The sequence below is a fragment of the Somniosus microcephalus genome, chromosome 12 (assembly GCF_052327205.1).
Source record: "Somniosus microcephalus isolate GS21.2 chromosome 12, FLI_Smic_1.0, whole genome shotgun sequence".
NCBI lineage: Eukaryota > Metazoa > Chordata > Chondrichthyes > Squaliformes > Somniosidae > Somniosus > Somniosus microcephalus.
Genome location: NC_140998.1, coordinates 85,126,652 through 85,153,313, shown reverse-complemented (window position 1 = coordinate 85,153,313; position 26,662 = coordinate 85,126,652). Strand labels below are relative to the sequence as shown.

The window sequence follows — 26,662 nt, the reverse complement described above, 5'->3', positions numbered from 1 at the left end:
CCTTTTATACGACACTTTCACATGCACATTTCTACTCTGGCAACTCATCACATTATTGTAAAGAAAGAAAGAACTTGCATTTATATAGCACCTTTCACAACCTCAGGATGTCCCAAAGCATTTTACAGCCAATGAATTACAAACAGAAATGAGAGAAATGACCAGATATTCTCTTTTAGTGAAGTTGACTGAGGGATAAATATTGTCCAGGACACCAGGAGAACGGCCCTGCTCTTCTTCAAAAGTGCCATGGGATCTTTTACCTCCTTTTGAGAGAGCAGATGGGGCCTCGATTTAACGTCTCACCTGAAAGACTGCACCTCCGACAGGGCAGCACTCCCTCAGTTTTGCACATGTGTCAGCCTGGTGTATGTGCTCAACTCTCTGGAGTGGGGCAGGAATCTATGCCCTCCAGACTCAGAGACAAGAGTGCTACCACTCAGCCACGGCTGACACATATTATACAGTATACAGTGTTCATTACCAAGTATAGACAAATTATATGGTTATCATGTTTTTATAATTTTGCATTTGATTATTTTTCCAATATTTATGGTTGCACCTAAATGAAAACGCAATAATAGATGGTGGGCATTGAAAGAAAGATTTTTTTTGGTAAGAGTTTGGACAAATTTTGAAGTGCGAGCTCCAAAATCTATATACTGGAAGCAATCCAGGATACCCATGTGATGGTAACACATTTCATATCAGACACTGCACTGAGAGAAGAAAGAAAACATTCAGTCACATCAAGCAGCACTTAACCTCTGTGGTAACATGGGCAAAAAAACTCGGTGGATTTCCATAATTCATCAATGCAGTGCATTCATTCCCCTGTACTCACCAAATTGGTTTCTGTGTATTGAAACCATCTGTCTTTAAATCATATTTTAATGTATTCATTGCACTTCACAAATTTTATCCAACCACGACTAGCATTCTTTTATAAATGCAAATGAACAATCTTGCCAACATATGCTTTCTCTGACGCCTTCCAATTTCACAAGTAAAATGCAATGTTTACAAGATGAACTACCATTTCTTAAAAACATTGGGGCATAAATTCAATGTCACTGCACCAATTTCACAGGTGGGAAACAAACGTAATGATGACAAATTTGGCAGACTGACAGCACGCGCTTAATTGGTGCGTGCCTGAAATGAACGCAAGGGTTGTGAGCCCATTTCAGGACCCCTTCGCTAAATTCATCTAAACTAGATGGAACTTTTGCTGTGCAAGCTCCGACTAGTTTATCAAGTTTTACAGCAGCCTAACAAGTAGTCCTGAAAGGGACCGTTGGAGGCCCCTAAAGAAATAAGTAGGTAACGTTTTTATAACATGCCTTAATGTGGAGCCAGAAGGAGCAAAAGTGCTCCTCCTACCTCCACATTAGCACTGCGGGCCGCTGCTAGACCGTGCTCACCCCCCGCCCCCCCGACTCCTGTTCCCCTCTCCCCTCCCTCCCTGGACTTACCTCCGTCCCAGCTTAGCATTCAAGCCGACCAAATTTACAGAGAATTACATGGGATGTACGGCACAGAAAGAGGCCATTCGGCCCAACCAGTCCATGCTGGCATTTATACTCCACTCGAGCGTCCTCCCGTCTTTCCTCATCTAACTCTATCAGCATAACCCTCTACTCCCTTTTCCCTCATATGCTTATCTAGCCACCCCTTAAATGCATCTATACTATTCGCTTCAACCACTCCCTGTGGTAGCAACTTCCACTTTCTCACCACTCTCTGGGTAAAGAAGTTTCTTCTAAATTCCTATTTGATTTGTTGGTGATTATCTTATATTGATGGCCTCTAGTTATGCTCTTCCCCACAAGTGGAAACACTCTCTCTGTATCTACTCTATCAAAACCTTTCATGATTTTAAAGACCTTTATTAGGTCACCCATCAGCCTTCTCTTTTCAAGAGAAAAGAGACCCAGCCTGTTCATCCTTTCCTGATATGTATACCCTCGCATTCCTGGTATCAACCTTGTAAATCTTCTCTGCACCCACTCCAGTGCCTCTATATCCTTTTTATAATATGGCGACCAGAACTGTACGCAGTACTCCAAGTGTGGTCTAACCAAGGTTCGATACAAGTTTAGCATAACTTCTCTACTTTTCAATTCTATCCCTCTAGAATTAAATCCTTGTGCTTGGTTTGCTTTTTTTATGGCCTTGTTAACCTGTGTTGATACTTTTAGTGATTTGTGTATTTGTACTCAGAGATCCCTTTGCTGCTCTACCCCATTTAAATTCTTATTTTCTAAGTAATATGTAACCTCCCTATTTTTCTTACCAAAAGGTAATACCTCCCATTTATCTGTGTTGAATTTCATTTGCCAATTGTATGCCCATTCTGCAAGTTTATTAATGTCTTCTTGTAATTTGCTGCAGTCCTCAGTATTGACTATCCTCCCCAGTTTGGTGTTGCTGCAAATTTAGAAATTGTGTTTTTATTTCCAAAGTCTAACTCGTTAATATAAATTGTGAACAACAGTGATCCAGCACTGATCCTTGTGGAACACCACTTTCCACCTTCTGCCACTGTGACTAGCTACCCTTTATCCCTACTCTTTGCTTTCTGTCCTGAAGCCAGCCAGCTATCCATTCTGCTACTTGTCCCCTGACACCGCATTCCCTGACCTTATTCATTAGTCTATTATGTGGTACCTTATCGAAGACCTTTTGAAAATCTAGATAAATTACAGCTACTACATTACCCTTGTCTACTCTCTCTGTTACCTCTTCAAAAAACTCAGAGAGATTGATTAAGCAAGACTTTCCCTTTTGAAATCCATGCTGACTATTTATTATATTTTTGGTTTCTAGGGAAATTCAAAGGGCTCAAACCATTACGCTGAGTTGGGGTGCCCGATTGGCACCCACAGCTCCCGGGTATATTCCAGTGAGACCCGAGGACAAATTTAGGATGGTCCTTATGCCTATTTCTTCGAGCATGCGAGTCCAGTGCGCCGACCATTTTGCATCAGTTATTGGGTGCTATCAAATTTAAGCCCCGCTAAGACAACAAGTGAATTTAAATTTGTATCAGAATTATTATTTTTCTTTTATTTTTATGTTATGGTCATCTTGTTTTTATTTAACTTGGACCCATTTGAAATCCTCTGTATGTATCTTTTCTGTTGGAAATCACATGTAAAAGAGATACCTCTCTTTCAAAGTTCCTATGAGAAAATTGGGTTTAAATGTGTGTCAGTCGTGGCTCAGTTGGTAGCACTCTCGCCTCTGGGTCAAATGTCATGGGCTCAAGTCCCACTCCAGAGTCTTGAGCACAAAAATCTAGGCTGACACTCCAGTGCAGTACTGAGGGAGTGCTGCACTGTCAGAGATGCCGTCGTTCAGATTAAACATTAAACCAAGACCCTGTCTGCTCTCTCAGGGGGTTGTAAAAGATCCCATGGCAATATTTTGAAGAAGAGCTGGGGAGTTATCCTCAGTGTCTTGGCCAATATTTTCCCCTAAAAATCAACATTATTAAAACAGATTATCTTGTCATTATCACATTGCTGTTTGTGGGAGCTGGCTGTGCACAAATTGGCTGCTGCGTTTCCTACATTATAACAGTGACTACACTTCAAAAGTACTTCATTGGCTGTAAAGCGCTTTGGGACATCCTGAGGTCATGAAAGGGGCTGTATAAATGCAAATCTTTCTTTCTTTTTTAAATTTGATAGCGCCTGACAACAGCCACAAAATGGTCACCACGCTAGAACATCGACTGCCTCGGATGCCGTGCCAGCCCACAGGTACGTCTGGGGGGAAGGGAAGGGGGTGGAATGGGAGGGAGGCAAGCACAGGTTGGCAGCAGCCCACAGTATCAATGTGGAGGTAGGAGGAGCACTCCTGTAAAACAGGCACAACGATGCTGAATTTATGCCCCAATGACTCTGAACTACTGGAGACCAGATTAGAATTCAAATCCAGGTCTCAACATTATTCAGGCTTCTGCGGCTAAGCTAGCTGGAATCAACATGATTGTTTGTGGGTAGGCTGATGTGAACAGTGGTTGAGAATAGTTTCCTTTCTTTACCATACGCAGGTATTTTTATTGCTGAATAAATGGATTTGATGGCATTTGTGAAAATGCTTAAGGGCTGGATTGACAGTGGTTCCCAGTGTGAGCGTGGGAGAGATGTGGAGGAATTAGGAAAAGGGTAAAAAAGCTTTCAAGAGTAAACAAACTACTTCATAAAATAAAATTAATATAAAGCCCTCCTGTCAGAGGAAAAGATTGAATTTATAGTTATGCTATCACCTCGGGGTGGGGGGGGGGGTGCTTTTGAGCAAATCCAGTTATTAGAACAGCCAGCAGTGCCCACCCTTAAACCTGTACAGCACAGCCCTGAGGTTGTCCAATACAGCATGTTTGTGCTTATGCAGACATCTATTTACCACAGAATGACATCTACAATGTGTTTTTTTGCAACTTTATGCATTTTTTGAAGTAATCTCTTGTGAAGGCATTAGGGATTGAAACATTTTTTTCCATTTAGTATGAAGTATTTTCAATTCTCAAAGTGCAGCAATTTGCAGGGAGGCAGAAAGGAAAGAACATTTTGACACAGGTTTACATAACATTGAAATAGGAGCAGGAGTAGGCCATACAGCTCCTTGAGCCTGCTCTGCCATTCAGTAAGATCATGGCTGATATTCGACCTCAACTCCACTTTCCTACCCAATCCCCATATGCCTTGATTCCCTTAGGGCTGGATTTTACTTACCAAGACAAGTTGGGGGTGGGACTGCTGCCTTCCGGGTTCTAGTCCTGCCCCCAGTGACGTTCGACGCACAGACGCTATTTTCACCTGATTGGCCTTGTTAAGCCCGCCCTGCGGGCTTGCTGGCCAATTAAGGGAAAGCCGGTGTCAGATGACGTCAGTTGATGACGCTTCATCTGCCGGTTTTCTTAAAGGGACACATACCATTTCTTCTTGACAGATGATTTGTCAGTGTTTGACAGCATTGACAATCACTGTACAAAGGTGAGCCCTTGCATCAAGGCTCTCCAATGACTCTCTCCTTAGGATAAAACAGATGGCAGCTGCAGGTGAGGGTACAGAAGCGATCTGTAACTTCTCCCAATGAGGTAAGACCACACAAACACTTCAAAGCTTGTCAGCTACAGAAAAATCTAAACACATTAAAAAGGACTTTCCCAACATTTCCTTACCTCTGATACTCACCAGTGTTCCATTGCATCTTTCACACCACTTCTGCAGCTGTCATCCATACACAAACATTACAACAGACCCACAGCACACCTCACTTACCCTGGCGGGGTTCCCTGACATCGGGAAGCCCACAGCAGAAGTCTCAAAATGGGAAAAAGCCTCTTAACCGCCTGTTAACTACCTGTTAACAGGCAGTTAAGTGGTTATAATCCTCTTCCTGCCACTAGGAGTCAGGTCCCTGCGCAAATCGGGGACTCGACTCCCAGGAAGATTGGTTGGAGGCAGGTTGGGAGCGGGTTCTTTTTGATTTTCCCAGCAGTCCTGCCTCCAAACCTGCCTCCTCAGAGCTGGTAAAATCCAACTCTTAGTGTCCAAAAAATCTATTGATCTCAGTCTTGAATATACTCAATTACTGACCATGCACTGGGGTAGAGAATTCCAAAGATTCACACCCTCTGAGTGAAGAAATTTCTCCTCATCTCAGCCCTAAGTGACCAACTCCCTATCCTGAAACTGTGACCCCTAGTTCTAAACTCTCCAGCCAGGGGAAAAAGCCTCTCAGGATCTACCCTGTCAAGCGCTCTAAGAATTTTATATGTTTCAGTGAGATCACTGCTCATTGTTATAAACCCCAGAGAATTTAGGCCCATTCTACTCAATCTCTCCTAATAGGACAACACCCTCATCCCTGGAATCAATTTAGTGAACCTTTGTTGCATCCCCTCTAAGGCAAAAATATCTTTCCTTAGGTAATGAGACCAAAACTGTACACAGTACTCCAGGTGTGGTCTCACCAAAGCCCTAATTTTATGGTCAGAGTTTCTGCAACAGGAGCACCTATTGGGAATTCAGGCGTGGAGGTAAACGCACTTGATTTGCAGCCTGCTGACTTTGTGCTCAAATTCCTGGTATGTGTTCCCATTAGACAAAAGTTCTGTACCAGCAATGTTAAATTGTACAACTGATCCCAGAGTGGTAGTCAAATACTGCTCTGATTTCTTAATCAATCTATTTGGATAAGATCCTTATTTGAAATCCTCAGTTTTATGCGCGTGTCCACATGGAATATTTTCTGTTGATTTACACACTTGCTTAATCCTTCAGACATGATGGGGGATTATTTCCTCTGTTGGCTGTTAGTAGTGAAATTCTAAATATGTTCTTTCTACTCATATTTATAATTTTGTTACAAATAGTGACCAAAGGAAATCTAATGTTAAAAAATGAAAGTGACACACTTGGTGGAATTTCAAGGTAAATTCATTACTTTTAGTGTTTGCAAAAATAACACAAGTTGAAATGGGGTTTGAATCCAGATCTGCTTTTGGAAGACCATCTGTTAAAGCATTTCATTTAATTTTATTTGAAATTCAACCTCCTGTGTCTTGAAATGGTAGGGATTTGATTGCACAAGGTTTTGTGGGAAGATACAAGTGGGAGTTTGGTCTTTGAACTAAAACAATTGTTCAAAAAAATATTGAGTCTGAAATAGTAAAGTGTTAATCTAAAAGGGTTTTCACAATGTATAACACATCCGATATGTTTTAGGAACTGACTATGCAGTTGTGGAAATGTGTAAGGCATATTTTAATCCATGTGAGAAAGCTCTACAGAATTCACTCTTGACTTTGCCCCTTATGATTTGAGGTCTACATTATTGGTGGACTAAACTGGCTCTTCTACTTTTTCCCATTAAGCATCTTCCATCAATATGTATCTGATCTCTTGATGTATGTAATCATTTTGAAACATTATGAACTGTGGCTCTGATAACAAATTGCTTTATAATGGAAATATTATTTTATGTTTATTCTTCATCCCCTTCTGAGCTTGTGTTAACAGAGCAACCAGTTCAGTCTCACTTTGCCTGATACTAAAATCGGAATGGTGCAGGGGGCTCTGCACTGCCAAAATGCACAAAGGAGTGAAGATGTCTAGGTATTGTAATAATGGTGGCGATAGTGATAATGAAGAAAATGGAGACTGGGGGGGTTATTAACAAGACACAGTACATATGTGTTGAGTAAAGACATTTGTGATATGGGATAATAAGAGCAATGCTCACAGATTTGTAAGATTTTGAGTGAAAGGAAGTAACTGAGAAGGTTGAAGAAATAATTCTAGGAAAAGGTCAGACTATCGCCATGAAAGGAATGTGTGGATGACTTCCGCCTCATTCCCCGTTTTGGGCAGGAGCATTGACCGCCTAAATTAAGGCCTGTCTGAACATCAGAACAGGTGGATATCTGGCAGTAAGTCGGCAATTTTTTTAAACTATTTTTGTTAATTAAGCTGTTTTTGGACAGCAGCTAGGAGTCCCCACAGCCGGCAGTCATTACTGCTGTTCTAGACCTCACAGCCCTGCAGCAGCAGTTGGATTTTCACCCACTTCCAGACACAGGGTTCTGCCAGGGGGCAGGTGTGTGCAGGAGCAGCATCTGGCCTAGGCTAATGAATTTAACCTGGAAATCCAAACAGGTTTCGGTCCTGCTCTCTGCCTCCATAGTGCTTAGGAATGGGGGAGAGAGGAGAGGAAAATTGGCCCCATAGTTTAGCTTTCTTGCTGAAAACTGGAGGTTGAGGAGAAAGTATTCTTTCTGGGTCACCACATATATTTGTGTCTGTATTGAATGTCTAACTTCTATTTTGTATTGCAACAAATAATATGTAAGGGGTTAACACCTGCCACACAAAGTATTTTTTTATCAATAGAGAACCATCAGCTCAGACCGGACAGGTTGGCTGTAGCAGACTTCACAAGGCGTATAGACTTGGATGAAAAGCACAAGAGAGAGTTAATTGTTTAAATGGCCAGAGCCATCACATTCAATCACAGAATATTTTGCTGTTGAAAAAGATTGGCTATCTATTCAGTGTTGCTGGATGGTTGATGATCTAATGGAATTAGGAGAGATGCAGTTGTCTATTGCCTTTGGTTTCTGTATAACTTCAAAGGGGTTTAGGTCATATTTCTGTAGATAGGCTGGCCTGAGAAAGGCAATCTACAGTGAATGTTCGGTTTACAGCCAGCAGCCACAGAGTTGCATGTTTGAAGTTTTGTACCAGCCCAACAAGGTTAGGCCAGACTGAAGCTACAGCAACTAAAGTTCTGTTTCTAGCCTACGTTTAGAGAGAAAGGGAATGTTGTCTTTATTTATGTGTCAAGAAGAGTCATGGAATGGATGAGTCACCATTTTATGCTGTATGCTGTTCATCTGCCAGTTTTATTTAAATAAAATCAATTGTTGATTCAGAGCCTGAACCTCTGGAAAGAGAGTAATTTTAGTCTACTTCTCAAAGAGAGGCGCATCATTTACACAATGTGATACATTCCAGTAGTCGGTGTACAGAATAAGGGATCTCTGTTATTACCCCTGGTTCTTGCTACTGTTTACCTAGCTACTGAACAGAAAAAGGTGCACTTTGGATCACAGGGAATATGAAGCCAGTGGGAGTGAACCTGCAAAAATATCTAGCATAAAAAAGCAAAAACATGACTATATTTAATATTGTTCCTTAGCCTGCTACTCACAGATTTTATCAGGTTGAAGGTTAATATTATAGTGTTATAAGAACATAAGGACATAAGAATTAGGAGCAGGAATAGGCCATACAGCCCTTCGAGCTTGCTCCGCCATTTAATAAGATCATGGCAGATCTTCGACCTCAACTCCACTTTCCTGCCCGATCCCCATATCCTTTGATTCCCCCAGAGGCCAAAAATCTATCTCAGCCTTGATAAGACAGTTAAAATGTCCTTGTTATCCTTGCTATTTTAATGTTATCTGTGACAGTGGTTAATGGTTAATGACAATACATACTTCAGTCTGCAGTTGTTAAAAAAAAATCTTTAAAAATAGCACCTCTTGGGTTACAATGGAGACATAAAAATGTTACCTGGAAACTCACAAAATCATAGAGCACAAAATGAGGCCATTCTGCCCATCATGCCTTTGCTGGCTCTTTGAAAGTGCTATCCAATTGGTCCCACTCCCCTGCTCTTTCCCCATAGCGCTGTAAATTTTCTGAAATTGAAGGTTAAAAGAAACACAAAGTAATATGTTCTCTCCTTGCACTGAGCCATGCAGATCAGCATAGCCCAGGTTTGATCTGCAGTCTGTGCTCAATTAGCTGATCACAGCAGGAGTGGCACTTAGTGCGCTACAGTTGAACTCTGTGCCCCTGGAAAAGATAAATCTGTCATGGCTCCCACTCCAGATTGTATCCAGTGAAACCTGCTAGAAAAATGTGTATGGATAGATGGCAGATGAGAACAATAATAACTCACCAACATTCATTATCAAGATTCTATATGAAAAATAACCACTTTGGCAAGCTACTGGAGGCTACTGGTGCCATAGAACTGTATCAGAAGCCAAGTAGTTATTTAGTACCTCAGCCATGCCCTCTGCCTCCATGTGTAGGTCTCCATTTTAGTCCCTAATCAGCCCCACCCCTCCTCTTACTACCCGTTTACTATTTATATGCCTATAGAAGACTTACCACATATGTGTGCAGGTTATTTGAAAATTTAAGTCATATTCAGTTTTACACTGGGTAAAACTGAAAGGACAAAGGTGGGTGTAAAGTCTGTGGGTTGTTTAGTTAATTAATACACAGACTACCAGAGTAACTTAAAACAGGACTTTACTATTCGAAGGTCAGGGCGAATCTGCCAAATAAATCCTGACACAGCACTTATATACCGGTGTGGTCACCGTCGGTATTACAGTATACAGAAGCCAACAAAGTAGTGCCACACCTAAAATAGTTCTCTTAAAGGTGAACGGTTACATACAATGGTTTTCTTAAAGGTAGACGGATACATACACTACAATCCTCCCTTTTTAGCTTACAACATACTTAGTCCCCCATTAAACATAACATATATTCAACTTCATGTAAAACAATTCACAGGTATAATCTATGCGGGAAACAGTTTACAGATTCAGTCTCTGCGGGAACAGTTCACAGATTCAGTCTCTGGTCTTGACTCGGTCTGAACAACATCTCTGTGGTGTAGCCGGTTCACATTGCTAGCGTGACTCATCCAATAGTCTTTCCCTTGACTTAACAGCTTGAACTTCCGTCCTGCTGAACCAGCAGTGCTGACTTTTACAAACAGCTGGACTGCCTTGGTAATTTTTCCTACTTGCCAACTGATTTGGCTCCCTTCGTAGGGCCCACGTACATGATCTGGTAGAAGTGATAATGATTTAGATGGTTATCACCTTCTGCTTCGTCTTTTTCTTTTCTGCTTCTTGGAGACTCTCGGGGCTCCCTTATCAGCTGCCAGCTGTAGCGCCACCATCTCCCTATGTTCCTTAGACTTTAAGTGCTTCATCCTGATTTCTGCACTTTGGGAGTTTTCATCACAAGCTGGGCAGACCAAGTCCTCGTAATATTCCGTGTCACTCAACAGGTCATGGTAATATTCGGTGTCGTCCTGAACTAGTCTAGCGAGAGGGCCTGCTACTTCTTCCTTACCCAACTGGACGTTAGCCGACTGTTGTTCCCTCCCTAGACATCTTTCCTGAAGAGACTTCTTCATGCGTTCATATTCATCCCGCTCTTCCTGGGTTTCCTGCCAATCCTTCACTAATGACCTCATTTGTGATTTCAATACTTCCCCTTCCATCGGGGATTGATTGATCGGGCTATTCAATCCTTCTACTGGAGCAGCTGTTTCAACATTCTGTTGTTCACATAGACGTGATTCAGCGTACTTTTGGCATCCCAGTAAAATCTGTGTTGCAACCTCAGCTATTTCCATAACTTTTGAGAGCTCCGAACTCCTTCCCTTTGAAGATTGAAGCTCGTGTTCAGATTGTTCCCATTGCAGAGTCTTGTCCCTCAGCATATGAAGGAGTTGGCTGACCGTTAACTCTTCCACGGGAACACTGTGGATCAGAGTCTTCTCCATTTCATCCACCTTTTCCTCCAATGCTTTCACCTTCTTTTCCTTTTGTACTTTGGCTTTCAGCGCTCGGAGAAGTTGCGCCTTGATGCTCTCTAGCTCATGTTCAGGGGCCATTCTTACAGTCTCTGTGTTTCTTACAGTTTCCTTTTCTTCCACTGAAAGGATTCCCAGTTGAATCTGTTCTTCAAGTTGTTGAACCTCGGTCATTGCCGCCTCATATTTGTCTTGGGTTTCCTTCAATATTTTTATGAGTTCTTGGACATCTTGTCTTTCATGTTCTGCTATGTCTTTCACCTCTAATTTCTCATCTATGGATGGAACTTCTACCGATGAGTCTGTCTTGGCCTTGAGCTCATCAAGAATTTCCTGCAGCCTTTGGACTTCTTGCTCATGTTCAACCTTTAGTTGCTCATATGCTTCTACTGAAACTAGCTTTTCGGAGGTTGCCGAGTTAATCCCCTCCAGGATTGTAGCCTGGGCCTGTTCATACTGTTCCTTCAACTTCTCAAACTCTGCTTGTAAGGAGTCGTAGAGAAGAACGGGAATAAAATCCTGGCTTCCTGAAGATTCCTCTTCATTTGCTCCTTCCTGCAAATATTCTAACTCCTGAACAGCATAAGGGAGATGTGATTGGTAATTGGTCACAATGGCTCTATGGTCGCTCTCTGCTTGAGCTAGCTGCTTCTGTTGTCTTTCCAGATTCTCCCATTCGGTGTCATAGAACTTTTCCATTGTTTTCATCTCTTGTTCGAGACGGTAACTCACTTGTTCTACTTGCTGTCGTAATTTGAAATAAAGTTGAGTCCGAGCTCGGTGTTCGTCAGTCATGGATATGTCCGTAAACTGAACAGACTCAGAATTCTCTGTCAAACTATGTTGTCGTTGTTCGGTGGAGTTCTGTTCTGAAACTTTGTTCTTCTCTGGAGCATAAGCCTTTATGCATGCCTTCGTTCTTCCAACCTTAGCTATGTGACCCAGTTTGCCACATTTCCTACATTCCTGGTTCTTAAACCAGCATTGGTTCTGGTCGTGTGTTGTCTTCCCACAACGATAGCATTTTGTTGTACTCGAGGTAATTTGATCCACACTGAGTGCCGCTGCCTTTAGCTGCATTTCCGCAGTTCCCTTCGCTGTGGCTTCGTGCGATGCTGCAATAAGGACAGCCCTGTCAAGTGTAAGGTCGTTCTCTTCGAGTAGTCGCTTTTGCGTTCCTTCCTTTGACAACCCGCACACGAACTTGTCTCGCAATGCCTCTGTCAGATTCCCTCCAAACTGGCAGTGTTTCGCTAGTCTACGCAGTTCGACCAAGTATTCTGCGTTGCTTTCGTCTTTCCTTTGCGTTCTCGCATAGAATTTGAATCGTTCCGCCAACATCAACGGTGTGGGGTTCAAGTGATCCTTCAGAACAGTCACAATATCATCGAAAGTCTGATCCGCCGGTTTAGCTGGTGCTAGTAGATGCTTCAAGAGCCCGTATGTCTTCGTGCCCATCGAGTTTAGCAAGGTTATAGCTTTGTCATCTTCTTCTATTTTATTGGCCTCACAATAGATCTCAATGCGTTCCACATACGTGGCCCAGTCTTCTACCTCGGAATTAAAATCGTTGATGTTACCACGCTTAGGCATCTTCCTCTCTTCCTGATAACACCACGAATTATTTCTTTAAATTTTCTTTTATTTATTTTTTTTCCAAGATGGCGGTTCCCGCAAAAATGGCGGTTTCCCGCGCTTATCTTCTCTCCCCGCCCACTTCAATGGCGGTTTCCCGCTTCTGTCTTCTTCCCCGCCTAATGGCGGCTTCCCGCGTTTCTTCCCTAGCGGGAGGGGTACACTTTCCCCACGGGCGACGGCCGCTGGCTTTCAGGTTCACAGCCTGCGCGTTGGCTTCAGTGCTTTCCCTTTTCTCGGCAGGGCAACCGGCGCTGGGTACACCCCGTTGACGGCGAACAGTTTCAGCCACTGGGCTGGCTCTCGCTCAGTTCCCCTTGCTCGGGCTCTGTCTCTCTCCCGCTCGCTCGGCTCTACCGGCGCTGGGTACACCCCGTTGACGGCGAACAGTTTCAGCCGCTGGACTGGCTCTCGCTCAGTTTCCCTTGGTCGGCTCTGCCTCTCCTGCTCGCTCGGCTCCCAATCGCGCCTCCCAGCCCTCTCGCAGTCTGGTGCTTCCCTCCCCGGCTGCGGCTGAGTTTTTATATCTTCCCGCGCCTACGCTCCCGGTCGCAGCGCTTCGTGGCTTCGGTCGCTGCCCGGCCTTTTTCGCCGGTCGCGGTCTAGCTGTCTCACGACGCCGTTGCCTCCCCAGCCTGTCTGTACCGCGGCTTCCTTGCTCCACGCTGCCCCAGTCTCAGCGCCTCTGGGCCCGACTTCTGTCCGGCTCCTTTCCCCCTCGACCGTGGTCGAGTGCACCGCCCTTATCCTCCGGTTATTCTTTTTACTTTTCCCTTACTCACAGTCACCGTGGCCGGCTTGCTTCTCGTGCTGATCGGCTCACTCCTCACCGTGGCAGAAGGGACAGTCAGTGCTTGTTGCTGATGGAAGTCTTTGTCTCTGAATTCTTCCTCCTTTCCAGCTCTGCAGACTCGAGTTTTCTCCCAGCAGAATGACGAGGGCGGTTGCCTCTTCTCGACGCTCGTTAACTGCTTCGGAAGTATTGTTGCCACAGGGTACGATCGGACTCGTCGCCACTGTAAAGTCTGTGGGTTGTTTAGTTAATTAATACACAGACTACCAGAGTAACTTAAAACAGGACTTTACTATTCGAAGGTCAGGGCGAATCTGCCAAATAAATCCTGACACAGCACTTATATACCGGTGTGGTCACCGTCGGTATTACAGTATACAGAAGCCAACAAAGTAGTGCCACACCTAAAATAGTTCTCTTAAAGGTGAACGGTTACATACAATGGTTTTCTTAAAGGTAGACGGATACATACACTACAGTGGGGACGGGGCGGGAGGTGGCTAATGGAGCTTAGAGGCAAGAAAAAGCATGGAAAGAAAAGGAGAGGAGTAAAGAGAAGTGAAATAAAATAGAAGTAAATAGAGATTAGAAAAGTAATAGACTGGGGTACATTACGGACTGCTAGAGTACTTGGGTAGTTAACGATAATGAGAACCTGCAAATCTGGAATTATAAAATACAAACAGAAATTGCTGGAAATATACAAGTCAGTCTGCATCTGTAAAAAGAAACAATGGGTTATGATGCAATAGCAAAATACTGCAGATGCTGGAAATCTGAAATAACAACAGAAAATGCTGGAAACACTCAGCAGGTCAGACAGCATCATGGAGAAAGAAACAGAGTTAACATTTCAGGTCGATGACCCTTCGTCAGAACTGGCTGGCTGCCTGACCTGCTGAGTGTTTCCAGCATTTTCTGTTGTTATTAATGGATTATGATGCTTTGGGTATGTGGGAGCGTTGTCTCCCAGAGATTGGTGATGTTGCCCAAGATTTTCACTATAGAGCTGATTCAGTGATGATGTATTCTGTGAGTGCTCTCTTGCATTCAGAGAATGCACCCTATGAATTTGGCCATTAGTGCCAGATTGGCAGGAATCATATTCAATATGAAAACATTTTTGTACTTTTTGGAGCCCTCACAAGGAGTATGCAAGAGCCACATTAGACCTCTTATATTAATGCAATCATGCAAAGTAGTCCCATGCTGAAATCAGGGATATTTTTCACCTGCTTACGTCATTAGTGCTGCTTGCCAAAAGAGATTTGCAGCTCTGGCCTTTAGGAGTTTCCCATTTAAAGATGTGTTTAACTGTTTCTTATTACACCTAAAGGGTAACTTTCTGACTTTGCGTTCCGTGCTTGGAGCCTCACCTGTCGAGTGTTCATTTCAGAAATTTTGCTGTGCACGATTTTCCCACCGTTTAAAATAAGAGTTGGAAATCATGTGCAGCACATGACAAAATTTCCAATATGTGCTCTTGGAGGGCGAGGTTCAGCACCTGGAGTGTAAAGATTGAAATTACCCCTCTGAAACTCTGTTTTTTTTTGGCTTCTAGATATCTGTATTCTCCTTGCTCCATTAATTCCCGCTGGTGTTTGACACTTTTTTTTGCAATGCAAACCAGTTTTCCCCAATCTTTGTTTCTACAACTACATTTGTACCAAGCAAAGTGTTCTGCCTTGGAAAAAGTCCAACAGTGATTCACCAGGATGATAATTGAGAAGAAGGGACTGAATTATGACAAGACACTGGCTAAATAGTTTCTATTCCAGGAAGATGAGGAGGTTAGGGATAAACTGACTGAGGTGTTCAAAATAATGAATGGCATTGACAGGATAGACTCTTCTCTACAGTAGGGAAATCCAAAGCAAGTGGACTTAATGTTGGAATTCAGCGAAGCCAGTTAAAAGCAAATTCAGCAAAAACTTCCCACAAAGAGTTGTGAGACTGTGGAATTCACTGCCCAGAACCCACGGATGCAAAGTCAATTGAGGTGTTTAAAAGAGAGCTCATACCCCTATTTCCAAGTAAGTATTAAGAGATACAAGGGCTAATTTTTCTGGGTATAGTGCCCAGGAGTGCCTGAACAGGAGGCATGGTACACTAGAAATGTGAGTGAAGGCATGTAACACCTAACCCTAACCCTAACCCATTAACTTCCTACCTTGTTAACTTGAGAGGCCCAGATTGAGCACCTGAAGCAGGCATAGATATTTCAATTCATCCTTTTTGTCACATTTATAATGTCACAAAAACCTACAGCTCTACTTTCTGGTTTTGCACAGATCACAGGTTATGTGCAAGCTCTGCATATATAAAAGAGAGAGTGCTTTGTAAAGTGTTTTTGAGAGTTGTGAGGCCTGAGTCAGCAAGAATTTTGAGGTAGAGTGACTTTACAGTTACCACAAACACGTCATTGCTTTTTAGCTGTTCTTGGCATTAAAGGGATTATGTTTCCGACAAATTTTGGCTATAGTAAAGACACCTGTCAAAGCTGCATGATGCGATCCCATTTAGAATCCCTCTATACTTTATCTAATGGAGGAGGAGGATAAGCAAGAAGCTCTTTTGGATGCACACACATTCAGGCAGCACTAGAGGAGGATAGCACCAACTTAGAGGTATCCAGCTGAGCAGGTTTAAAACCCCAAGGACATTCCTGGGCCTTAGTAAGGAGCAATGTCTCTGGAGGCTCCAGTTTAGTACAGAGGTTGTCAGAGAGTTGTGTAACCTGCAGATAGTGGATGTAAAACCACAGTTACAAATCTTCACTGCAGTGTTCGTGCCAGAGTTCACTATCCTCATTGTCAAAACAAGTGCCTTTATATGACCAGCCCTATGACTCGCCTGGTAATGGGTTGCAATACAACCACCAAATCTTCGTCCTGGCACTTTGACTTTAAAAATGATCTGCTGGTAGTAATAACTTCTCAGAAGCACTTGGCGATGTTTGGCTTTAAGTTGCAGATGTTCAAAATATTCAACCTTGCTCAGTGTTTCCTCCCAAAACACACAAGATGCACCACATTTATTATCCCCTTTAAATGGCCACAGCCCTTGAAGCCCTGAAGCAGCACTGCAATTTCCCTCGTAATGCACCCAAGTGGCTGCCTGCCCATAGAACACCTACTATGTTATCATCAGCCCCAATAGGAAATCAGGGCAGACAGAAGTGACCTTGGGCACTGCGCTATTCCAGTGTGTGACCCACATGTACCATTCGCCATCATCGCCTCCAGGAAAATTGTCCCTATAGATCAAGGGCAGAGAATTTGGATTAAATAGATAGAGGTGCCATGACTAACAAATACAGCAGAACAGATTCAATGAGCCGAATTGCCTACTCCTGTTCCAATGTTCCTATATTTTATTTCCCGATATAAAACTTGTAGGAGGACCTCAAAAACAATCATTGCTGTCAAGCATTGCAAGAGTTATAGTAGACCAAGCACACTGCTTAGATGGTATGAGTAACAGATGCTGATAAGATTGTATACTGATGTTATAGGCAATCAGTGAAGACAGCAAATACGTTAGTCAGCGAAGGGGGAGGGAATGGTTATACTCGCACAGTAAAAATTCTCCAAACATACTTTATTAAGCTCATTTGCCAGGAGAAGTTTGCCCACAGATTATATTTCCTTCTTGCCTTTACACAATAAGATGCTACCCTAAGTGAGATACTTTAATGACAATCAGAGCTGTGCCTAGGATTCCCACCCACAGTAATAGTGTGTATAATATGCTTTGTGCATGCCCACATTTCTTTTGTGTTTCAAATGGTTTCTCTTTATTTCCCAGGAGAAGAAGCTTCGGAGAATCGGAACGAAAATCTTAATCCGGATAATAATGTTAAGACACGCTGTCAATCATGCACCTCTGTGTTCTTCAAGATTTTCTGGGGGTTTCTAGTTATTCTTTCTGTGTCATCTTCCTGGGTTGGTACTACACAGATTGTCAAAGTCACATACAAGAACTTCCATTGTCCTTTTTTTATGACCTGGTTCTCTACAAATTGGAACATAATGTTTTTCCCTGTGTACTACTCGGGACACTTGGCAACAGCACAGGAAAAACAGACACTAATTAAAAAAATTAGGTACTGATTCCTTCTCTTTTTTTTAATAAAAAGTTAAAGATATTGTGCAATTCAAAACTATACATTGCTAGGTTTGTTAGATTTTTGTTACAACAGGTAGCTGATGTTGATTGCATTTCTCTGCACATCCCTGCTAGGCTGACAGTCACTTTTTCACATTGCCACCTTAGTCGCCGATTGCAATATGGCTCACTCACAACAACAACAACAACTTGCATTTCTATAGCACCTTTAACGTAGTAAAACACCCCAAGGCACTTCACAGGAGTATTATCAAACAGAATTTGACAGAGCCACATAAGGAGATATTAGGACAGGTGACCAAAAGCTTGGAGGCTGGGTCATTAAATACATTTAAGGTGGAGATAGACAGATTTTGCAAGATAAGGGAGTGAAGGGTTATGGGGAGTGGGCTGGGAAGTGGCTTTGAGCCCAAGATCAGCCATGATCTTATTGAATGGCGGAGCAGGCTCGAGGGGCCAAGTGGCCTAATCCTGCTCCTATTTCTTATGTTCTTATATAAAGCTTGGTCAAAAAGGTAGTTTTTAAGGAGCGTCTTAAAGGAGGAGAGAGAGGTAGAAAGACGCAGAGGTTTAGGGAGGGAATTCGAGACCTTAGGGCAGAGGCAGCTGAAGGCACGGCAGACCAATGAAAATTGGGGATGTGCAGGAGGCCAGAATTGGAGGAGCGCAATATATCTCAGAGGGTTGTAGGGCTGAAGGTGGTTACAGAGAATAGGAGGGGCAAGGCCATGAAGGGATTTGAAAACAAGGATGAGAATTTTAAAATCGAGGCGTTGCTGGACTGGGAGCCCATGTAAGTCAGCAAGCACAGGGGTGATGGGTGAACGGGACTTGGTGCGAGTTAGAATACGAACAGCAGAGTTTTGGATGAGTTCAAGTTTATGGAGGGTGGAACATGGGAGACCAACTAGGAGAGCGTTGGAATAGTCAAATCTAGAGGCATGGATGAGGGTTTCAGCAGCAGTTGCCCTGAGGCAGGGGCGGAGACGGGCGATGTTATGGAGGCGGAAGTAGGTGGTCTTAGTGATGGAGCAGATATGTGGCTGGAAGCTCATCTCAGGGTCAAGTAGGACGCCAAGGTTGCAAACGGTCTGGTTCCGCCTCCGACAGTGACCAGGGAGAGGGATGGAGTCGGTGGCTAGGGAATGGAGTTTGTGGCGGGGACTGAAGACAATAGCTTTGGTCTTTCCAATATTTAGTTGAAGGAAATTTCAGCTCACCCAGGATTGGATGTAGGACAATCACCCTCCAAATTTCTATTTAACTGTATAGTTAAAACCTGCTTATTGGGGCACCTTCTGGAAATTAAGTTGCCTCATTTACTGTACTAAATAATGCTACTAAGTAAACTGATCTATTGGGATTCAAATGCACAGGGATTCAATGGTACACCTTGGAAACACTTTCCTTTAGATGAAGAACCCAATTAACTATGTCCGAATGAACGAGGATCAGCTATATCATTCAACTTAAGTGCTAGATAGATAAAATATTTAAAGAAATATCTATTTGATGTTGTAGTAGGAGCTTACGTTTGAGTGTTAATTGAATCAATACAGTGAAAGAAAAGTTACTGCTACACGTATCTCTGATTATATATCTATCTGCTCATTGCCTGCAGGGAATGCAGTCGAATTTTTGGAGAAGAGGGACTGACTCTGAGACTCTTCCTGAAAAGAACAGCCCCATTTTCTATCCTCTGGACATTGACTAATTACCTATATTTACTGGCTCTGAAGAAATTAACAGCCACAGATGTCTCTGCCCTCTTCTGTTGCAACAAAGCATTTGTCTTCTTGCTGTCTTGGATTGTGCTCAAAGATAAGTTCATGGGAGTTCGAGTAAGTACCGATGATTAATGACAGCAATAAAAACAATTTACCCACAGGGGAAAAACTGCAATGCAGTCTTTAACATACAGTAAATCTATTTTAGAAGCATTAACAAAATGACCGGCAAATGAACTCTTGTACCTGTGATCAGTCATATTAATTTTACTCACATTGTGTGAAATTTTGAGGAAATTATGGTTTATGATAATGCAGAAGAACATTCCCCTGAAACACAGTGTTGTATGTGTAGTAAAGTGTTTCGCTCCAGTAGGATTCAGATCCCTTATTAAGAGTGGGTCTAGCTCACTAATTTGAAGGTTGACAGCACTGAAAAAATATTTTTTAATGTGGATGCATTAACTACATAATGGGCAAATGTTCCTGTTCTTGCCCCTAGGTGTATTGGATTACCTGCACCACAGAGAGGAATTTTTGGCAGGGAGGATCACATCAATTAATTGATGGAAAATTGGGCAGACTCGCTTACGGGCATGTCATCCTCCTGGCTAATTTTTCTCTATGCACCCAGGCAATCCAATATGCCCAGGCACAGGAACAGGAAAATCTGGCTCAAATTGTTGACGATAAACTACAATGCAGAACTCCGTAACAATCGGGCTGATTTCCGTCGCTGTTTTCGGGCGGGCACGGGGTGGTGGAGCTATGAAAATTCGGAGTGATTATTCGCACAAACCAGTTTGGGTCGTTCTGCGCATGCACACCTGTATGGCGGCCGCCCGCCCCACCACCGGAGCCACAGGACTGCGGCCTCAACCACATTTCCTCACTGTTGCCAACCGTTTTTTTGTGTGGAAAAGGTCAGGAGATCGGATCAGGGAGAGGAGAAGGGATCGGGGGGAGAGAAGGTCAGGAACTGGGGGTGGGGGGGAGAAGGTCAGGAACTTGGGGAGGGGCGGTAGAAGGTCAGGAACTCGGGGGGGTGGGCGGTAGAAGGTCAGGAACTTGGGGAGGGTAGAAGGTCAGGAACTGGGGGAGGGTAGAAGGTCAGGAACTCGGGGGGGTGGTGCGGTAGAAGGTCAGGAACTCGTGGGGGGGGTGGTAGAAGGTCAGGAACTTGGGGGGGGCGGTAGAAGTTCAGGAACTCATGGGGGGGGCGGTAGAAGGTCAGGAACTTCGGGGGGCGGTAGAAAGTCGGGAACTCGGGGGGGCGGTAGAAAGTCAGGAACTCGGGGGGGCGGTAGAAAGTCAGGAACTCGGGGGGGCGGTAGAAAGTCGGGAACTTGGGGGGGCGGTAGAAGGTCAGGAACTTGGGGGGCGGTAGAAAGTCGGGAACTCGGGGGGGCGGTAGAAAGTCAGGAACTTGGGGGGGCGGTAGAAGGTCAGGAACTTCGGGGGGCGGTAGAAGGTCAGGAACTCGTGGGGGGGGTGGTAGAAGGTCAGGAACTTGGGGGGGCGGTAGAAGGTCAGGAACTTCGGGGGGCGGTAGAAAGTCGGGAACTCGGGGGGGCGGTAGAAAGTCAGGAACTCGGGGGGGCGGTAGAAAGTCGGGAACTTGGGGGGGCGGTAGAAGGTCAGGAACTTGGGGGGCGGTAGAAAGTCGGGAACTTGGGGGGGCGGTAGAAGGTCAGGAACTTGGGGGGGCGGTAGAAAGTCAGGAACTCGGGGGGGGGGGGGGTGGAGTAGAAGGTCATGAATGTAGTGTCCGAGTATCAATAATACACGGACTGCAGGAGAACAATAATAACAGGTATTTACTGAACAGAGGGTAACTAAAGACTGAAGTACAGAAGCCTGCTATGGCTTTATATACAGGGGTGGTCACTGCCGGTACTGCAGTATAGAATCAGTTCTTCTCTTAAAGGTACATACACAACAATTCCCCCCCTTTTAGATAAATAGTACATAACATTCATTTAACAACTAAATAATAACTAATTACAATTACAATTTTCACTGTACTATATACATCAACTGAAATAATCATTTATAAGTTCAGTCTTTGAGGAGGCTTCCTGATCCTGACTGGATAACGCCTTTCTCGAGTATCCTGTTCTTGCGGCGGAGTTGATTCTGGCTCATTGTCATTGGTTGGTTCGTCAGCTTCCAATACCACTGCTTCTGAGGCAGACGCAATCTGTCCTTCGGGTTTATTATCAGGTGCACCTGCTCGTGGTATGGGTTTGGCTTGTTCCTGTGACTCTAGAATCTGGTCAGCATGGCGTCTCACGATGCTCTCTCCAACGTCCACTGTGTACATTAGTGGTCCCTGCTGTGTGCATATCGTTCCTGGCTGCCATTTTTCTGTTCGGTAGTCGCGGGCCAAGACTGGTTGCCCTATCTTGAAGCTCCTGGTTGGCTTCTCATTTATGTGCTGGAATTGCTTATCCTCAACATCTCGTCTTATGTTTGGTTTGAGCAAATCCAGGCGACATCTTAGCCTTCGGTTGAAGAACATTATGGCTGGAGCTTGGTTGGTGACTGCATGTGTCGCATTCCGGTAAGCAACAAGAAATGATCCACCTTGTGTTGTAGTGGTATGTCGTCATTATACATCGCCTTTATTGCCTTTTTAAAGGTCTGAACAAACCTCTCAGCCAATCCATTTGTGACTGGATGATATGGGGCAGATGTGTAATGTTTCACCCCATTATTCCTCAGAAACTTCCGGAAATCCTTGGACACAAACTGTGGCCCATTGTCGGAGCAAATCTGTTCTGGCAAGCCATTCCTGGCGAAGATGGTCCGTAGGACTGCAATAGTTTTCTCCGTGGTGGTGGAGGACATTTTGATGACCTCTGGCCATTTCGAATGGGCGTCCACGGCGATTAGGAACATGGAGTCCATAAATGGACCAGCAAAATCAATGTGTACCCGTTGCCATGGAGATGAGGGCCACTCCCATGGATGTAGCGGGGCCTGTGGTGGAGCGTTTTGGACCTTCTGGCATCCTGTGCATCTCTTGGTCATATCCTCGATTTCCTTATCGATTCCCGGCCACCACACAAATGCCCTGGCTAGGCTCTTCATTTTTACCCCTCCCAGATGACCCTCATGAAGCTCATTGAGCACTCTATCTCTCAACTTGGGTGGAATTACCACTCGGGATCCACACATCAAGGTCCCCCGGCACACTGACAGCTGTTCTCTCCTTGGCGAGAATGCTGGCAACAGTGAGTCGCCATGTGCTGGCCATCCCTTCACCGTCAAATCATAGACCCGAGAGAGTGTCGGGTCATTTCGGGTTTCCTTCTCTATACTTGAGTTTCTAACAGGTAGACATTCGACTATGGTCGCATGGAATATCTCAACAGGGTCCACTGCAGGTGCTTCCTCTACCGTAGGCAACGGTAGGCGCGACAGCCCATCAGCGTTTCCATGCTGTTTCGTACCCTTGTACTCTATGTCGTACTGATGTGCCCCTAGAAAAAGTGACCATCTTTGCAGCCGTTGCGCCGTCATCACCGGAACGCCCTTCTTCGGGTTAAAAATGGAGACCAGGGGCTGATGATCAGTCAGTAGGGTGAATTTCTGCCCGTGCAGATAGTGATTGAACTTCTTCACCCCCCACACCAGGCTGAGGGCCTCCCTGTCAATCTGGGCGTAGTTACGCTCGGCTGAGGTTAACGAGCGCGACGCAAAGGCTATTGGCCTCTCTGAACCGTCAAGGAACTTGTGTGACAGCACCGCTCCGATGCCGTAGTGAGACGCATCACATGCTAACCGAATCGGTAGTGTTGGATTGTAGTGGGCCAATACTTCTTTTGAAGTGATTAGGCGTTTACATTTCTGAAAGGCACGCTTACACTCATCACTCCATTTCCATGTTATTCCAGTTTGCAGCAGGGCGTTCAGTGGGTGCAGAATTGTAGATAAATTCGGCAAGAACTTATGGTAGTAGTTCACCAACCCGAGGAACGACCTCAGTTGCGACACATTTTCCGGTGCTGGAGCCTTGACTACAGCCTCAATCTTGTCCAGCGACTTATGTAACCCTTCCTCATCAATCATGTGGCCACAATACGAGGTTTGTCTCCTGAAGAACTCGCATTTGGGGCGGTTGGCTCGTAGCCCATATTCCTGTAATCTAGTGAGCACCTGCTCCAGGTTGGCAAGGTGTTCACTGTCATTTTCGCCCATAACCAGGATGTCGTCCAAATAACACTGGGTCCCCGGGATCCCTTGCAGGACTTGTTCCATCGCCCTCTGCCAAATAGCCGGGGCTGATGCTACCCCGAATACCAGTCGATTGTACTGGTAAAGGCCTTTGTGAGTGTTTATCGTGAGGTATTTCCTAGGTGCTTCTTCCACCTCCATTTGTAGATACGCTTGGGCCAAATCAATCTTTGTAAAACGTTTCCCTCCAGATAGTGAGGCGAAAATATCTTCTATCCGTGGAAGTGGAGGACTGGGTTCACAGTTACCTTGAAGTCCCCACAGATGCGAACCTTCTTCGGCTCCCCAGGCGTGCTGCTCAATGATTTCTTCATTACAGGAATGATGGGTGTGGCCCACTCGCTCCAGTCCACCTTGGACAGCACACCCGAATGCTCCAGACTCTCCAGCTCTGCTTCAACGGCTGGGCGGATCGCGTAAGGTACCGGTCTGTCCTTAAAAAATTTGGGGTTTGCGTTATCTTCGATTTTTATCGTTGCTGTTACTCCTTTTAGCGTCCCAAGTCCTTGTTGGAACACCTCTTTCATGTCAGTTAGAATTTTTGACAGTCGTCCAGGTGTGACGTCATCATCCTTTTTGTCAGTCACAGTTAGCGCCTGAATGGAATGCCAATCCAATTGTATTTTTCGGATCCATTCACGTCCCAATAATGGTGGTCCTCCATCTCGTAGTATATATAGATACAGTTTCTGTGTTTCCTTGCCGTTGTATTTAACTGGCACCCTTATTTTTCCTCTGGGGTAGACTTTTTGCCCCGTGTATGTCTTCAATACAATGGACGTGTCCTTCAAGGGTATGTGTGAGAATAGCCGCTCATAGTCTCGTCGATTCATGACAGTTAGGGCTGATCCTGTGTCCAATTCCATCTTTACTGGGGACCCTGCTATCATGAGGGTGACCCAAATGGTTCGGTGATCCTCCTTTGCGATCACGTTGTGTAACTTTAGACAACTTAGTCTCCTGCTCCCGGAGCCATTATCACTCTCCTGATCTTCCGAGCTACTGTCTGTCAATTTCTTTACTTTCTTGTACTTTTCCTTAGTAGTTCTTGTAGTGTTGGTTTTCTTTCCCGACCTGCAGACTCTTGCTATGTGTCCCATTTTCCCACATTGCCTGCATACTTTGTCCTTAAACCAGCAGTCCTTCTGATCATGGGTTGTTCTGCCGCAGCGATAGCACTTTTCTGCTCCATACGCCATTTCGTTAGTGCTGTATTCTTGTGGTTTCTGTTGTATTTCCGCAGCTCCCCGTGCTGCTGCTTCGTAGGATACTGCAACGCTGAAAGCCTTTTCTAGCATCAGGTCCTTTTCCGAAAGTAGTCGTTTCTGGGTTCCTTCACTCTGGAGCCCGCAGACAAACTTATCCCATAAGGTGCCTGCTAGTCCTGCTCCGAACTGGCAGTGCTTCGATAACTTGCGTAGTTCCGTAAGATAGTCAGCATTGCTCTCATCTTTGTGCTGGTTTCTTTTATGGAACTTGAATCTTTCTGCTATCAGCAGCGGTGTAGGGCTTAGATGTTCCTGTAAGATATTGACAATCTCTTCAAAACTTTTCTCCATTGGTTTAGCTGGGGTAATTAAATTCCGCAATCGGCTGTACGTTCTCGCGCCCATCAAATTTAATAATACCGACACCTTCTTTCCATCGGCCACCTCATTTGCCTTGCAGTACACTTCAATTCTTTCCACATACATGGTCCAGTCTTCTACCTCGTTGTCGAAAGCAGTGATACTGCCACTTTTCGGCATCTTGGGTGATTTAAAATGGCGCCTCCCACGCTTTTTCTTCTTCCCCAATGGAATAAAATGGCGCCTCCCACGCTTTTCCTTCTTCCCCAATGGAATAAAATGGCGCCTCCCGCGCTTTTCCTTCTTCCCCTTGCTGCCACGCTGCTCCGAGCGTTCTACAGGGTAATGGCGGCGACCCGCGGCTTTGGTGCGTCTCACTTTTCCTTCCCATCGTTTATTTTCGCTACGCTGCCCGGTTCTTGAGCACCGACCGCGCCCTGTGCGCTCCACCCTCTCTCGCTCTCTTTTCCTCCCGACGACGCTGCATGGCCCCTTTGCAGAGCCGCTCGATCGAGCTCCAGCCCGCCGCAGTCCGGAAGGGTCAGAGCACGACCTGCTACCATCACGATTTGCTGGAACACCTTGACTGGGGAGCCAAGCCCAGCTCTCCACAGCCTCTCCTGCAACTCTCCGAACTCCGATGGATCCTTGGGCGGTTGCCCGCGGTCGACGCCCGTTGCTCTGACTTCGACCTCCAAGAAGCTTCTTCTCAGGGAAAGATCCCCATGAGGTGATGCAGTACTGCAGGTGAGTTCGAACCTGTTCATCACCAGTGTAGTGTCCGAGTATCAATAATACACGGACTGCAGGAGAACAATAATAACAGGTATTTACTGAACAGAGGGTAACTTAAGACTGAAGTACAGAAGCTTGCTATGGCTTTATATACAGGGGTGGTCACTGCCGGTACTGCAGTATAGAATCAGTTCTTCTCTTAAAGGTACATACACAACAATGAACTCGGAGGGGGGAGGAGTAGAAGGTCATGAACTCGGAGGGGGGAGGTGAAGGTCATGAATTCGGAGGGGGGAGAAGCTCAGGAACTCGGGGGGAGAAGCTCAGGAACTCCGGGGGGGGAGAAGGTCATGAACTCGGAGGGGGGAGGAGAAGGTCATGAACTCGGGGGGGAGGAGAAGCTCAGGAACTCGGGGGGAAAAGCTCAGGAACTCGGGGGGGGTGGGGGAAGTTAGAACTCTGAGGGGGTGGAGAGAAGGTCTGGAACTCGGGGCAGGGGGAGAGTAGAAGGTCATGAACTCGGAGGGGGGAGGGGAGAAGGTCAGGAACTGGGTTGTAGAAGGTCAGGAACTCGGGGGTGGTGGGTAGAAGGTCAGGAACACGGCGGGGGAGTAGAAGGTCAGGAACTCGAGGCGGGAGTAAGGTCAGGAACTTGGGGAGGTGGGTGGTAGAAGGTCAGGAACTCGGGGGGA

At 45.0% G+C, this 26,662-nt stretch overlaps 1 protein-coding gene across 2 annotated transcripts in view; it reads left to right on the top strand.

The window, feature by feature from the left end:
* slc35f4 (solute carrier family 35 member F4) overlaps window positions 1-26,662 on the top strand; it is a 350,033-nt gene that overhangs the window by 246,137 nt on the left and 77,234 nt on the right. For both annotated transcript variants that reach the window (XM_086003260.1, XM_086003261.1), the window contains exons 2-4: window positions 3,696-3,767; window positions 17,381-17,678; window positions 19,323-19,542. In XM_086003260.1, the coding sequence (XP_085859386.1) occupies window positions 3,696-3,767; window positions 17,381-17,678; window positions 19,323-19,542 (590 nt within the window). The remainder of the gene's footprint in view (window positions 1-3,695; window positions 3,768-17,380; window positions 17,679-19,322; window positions 19,543-26,662) is intronic.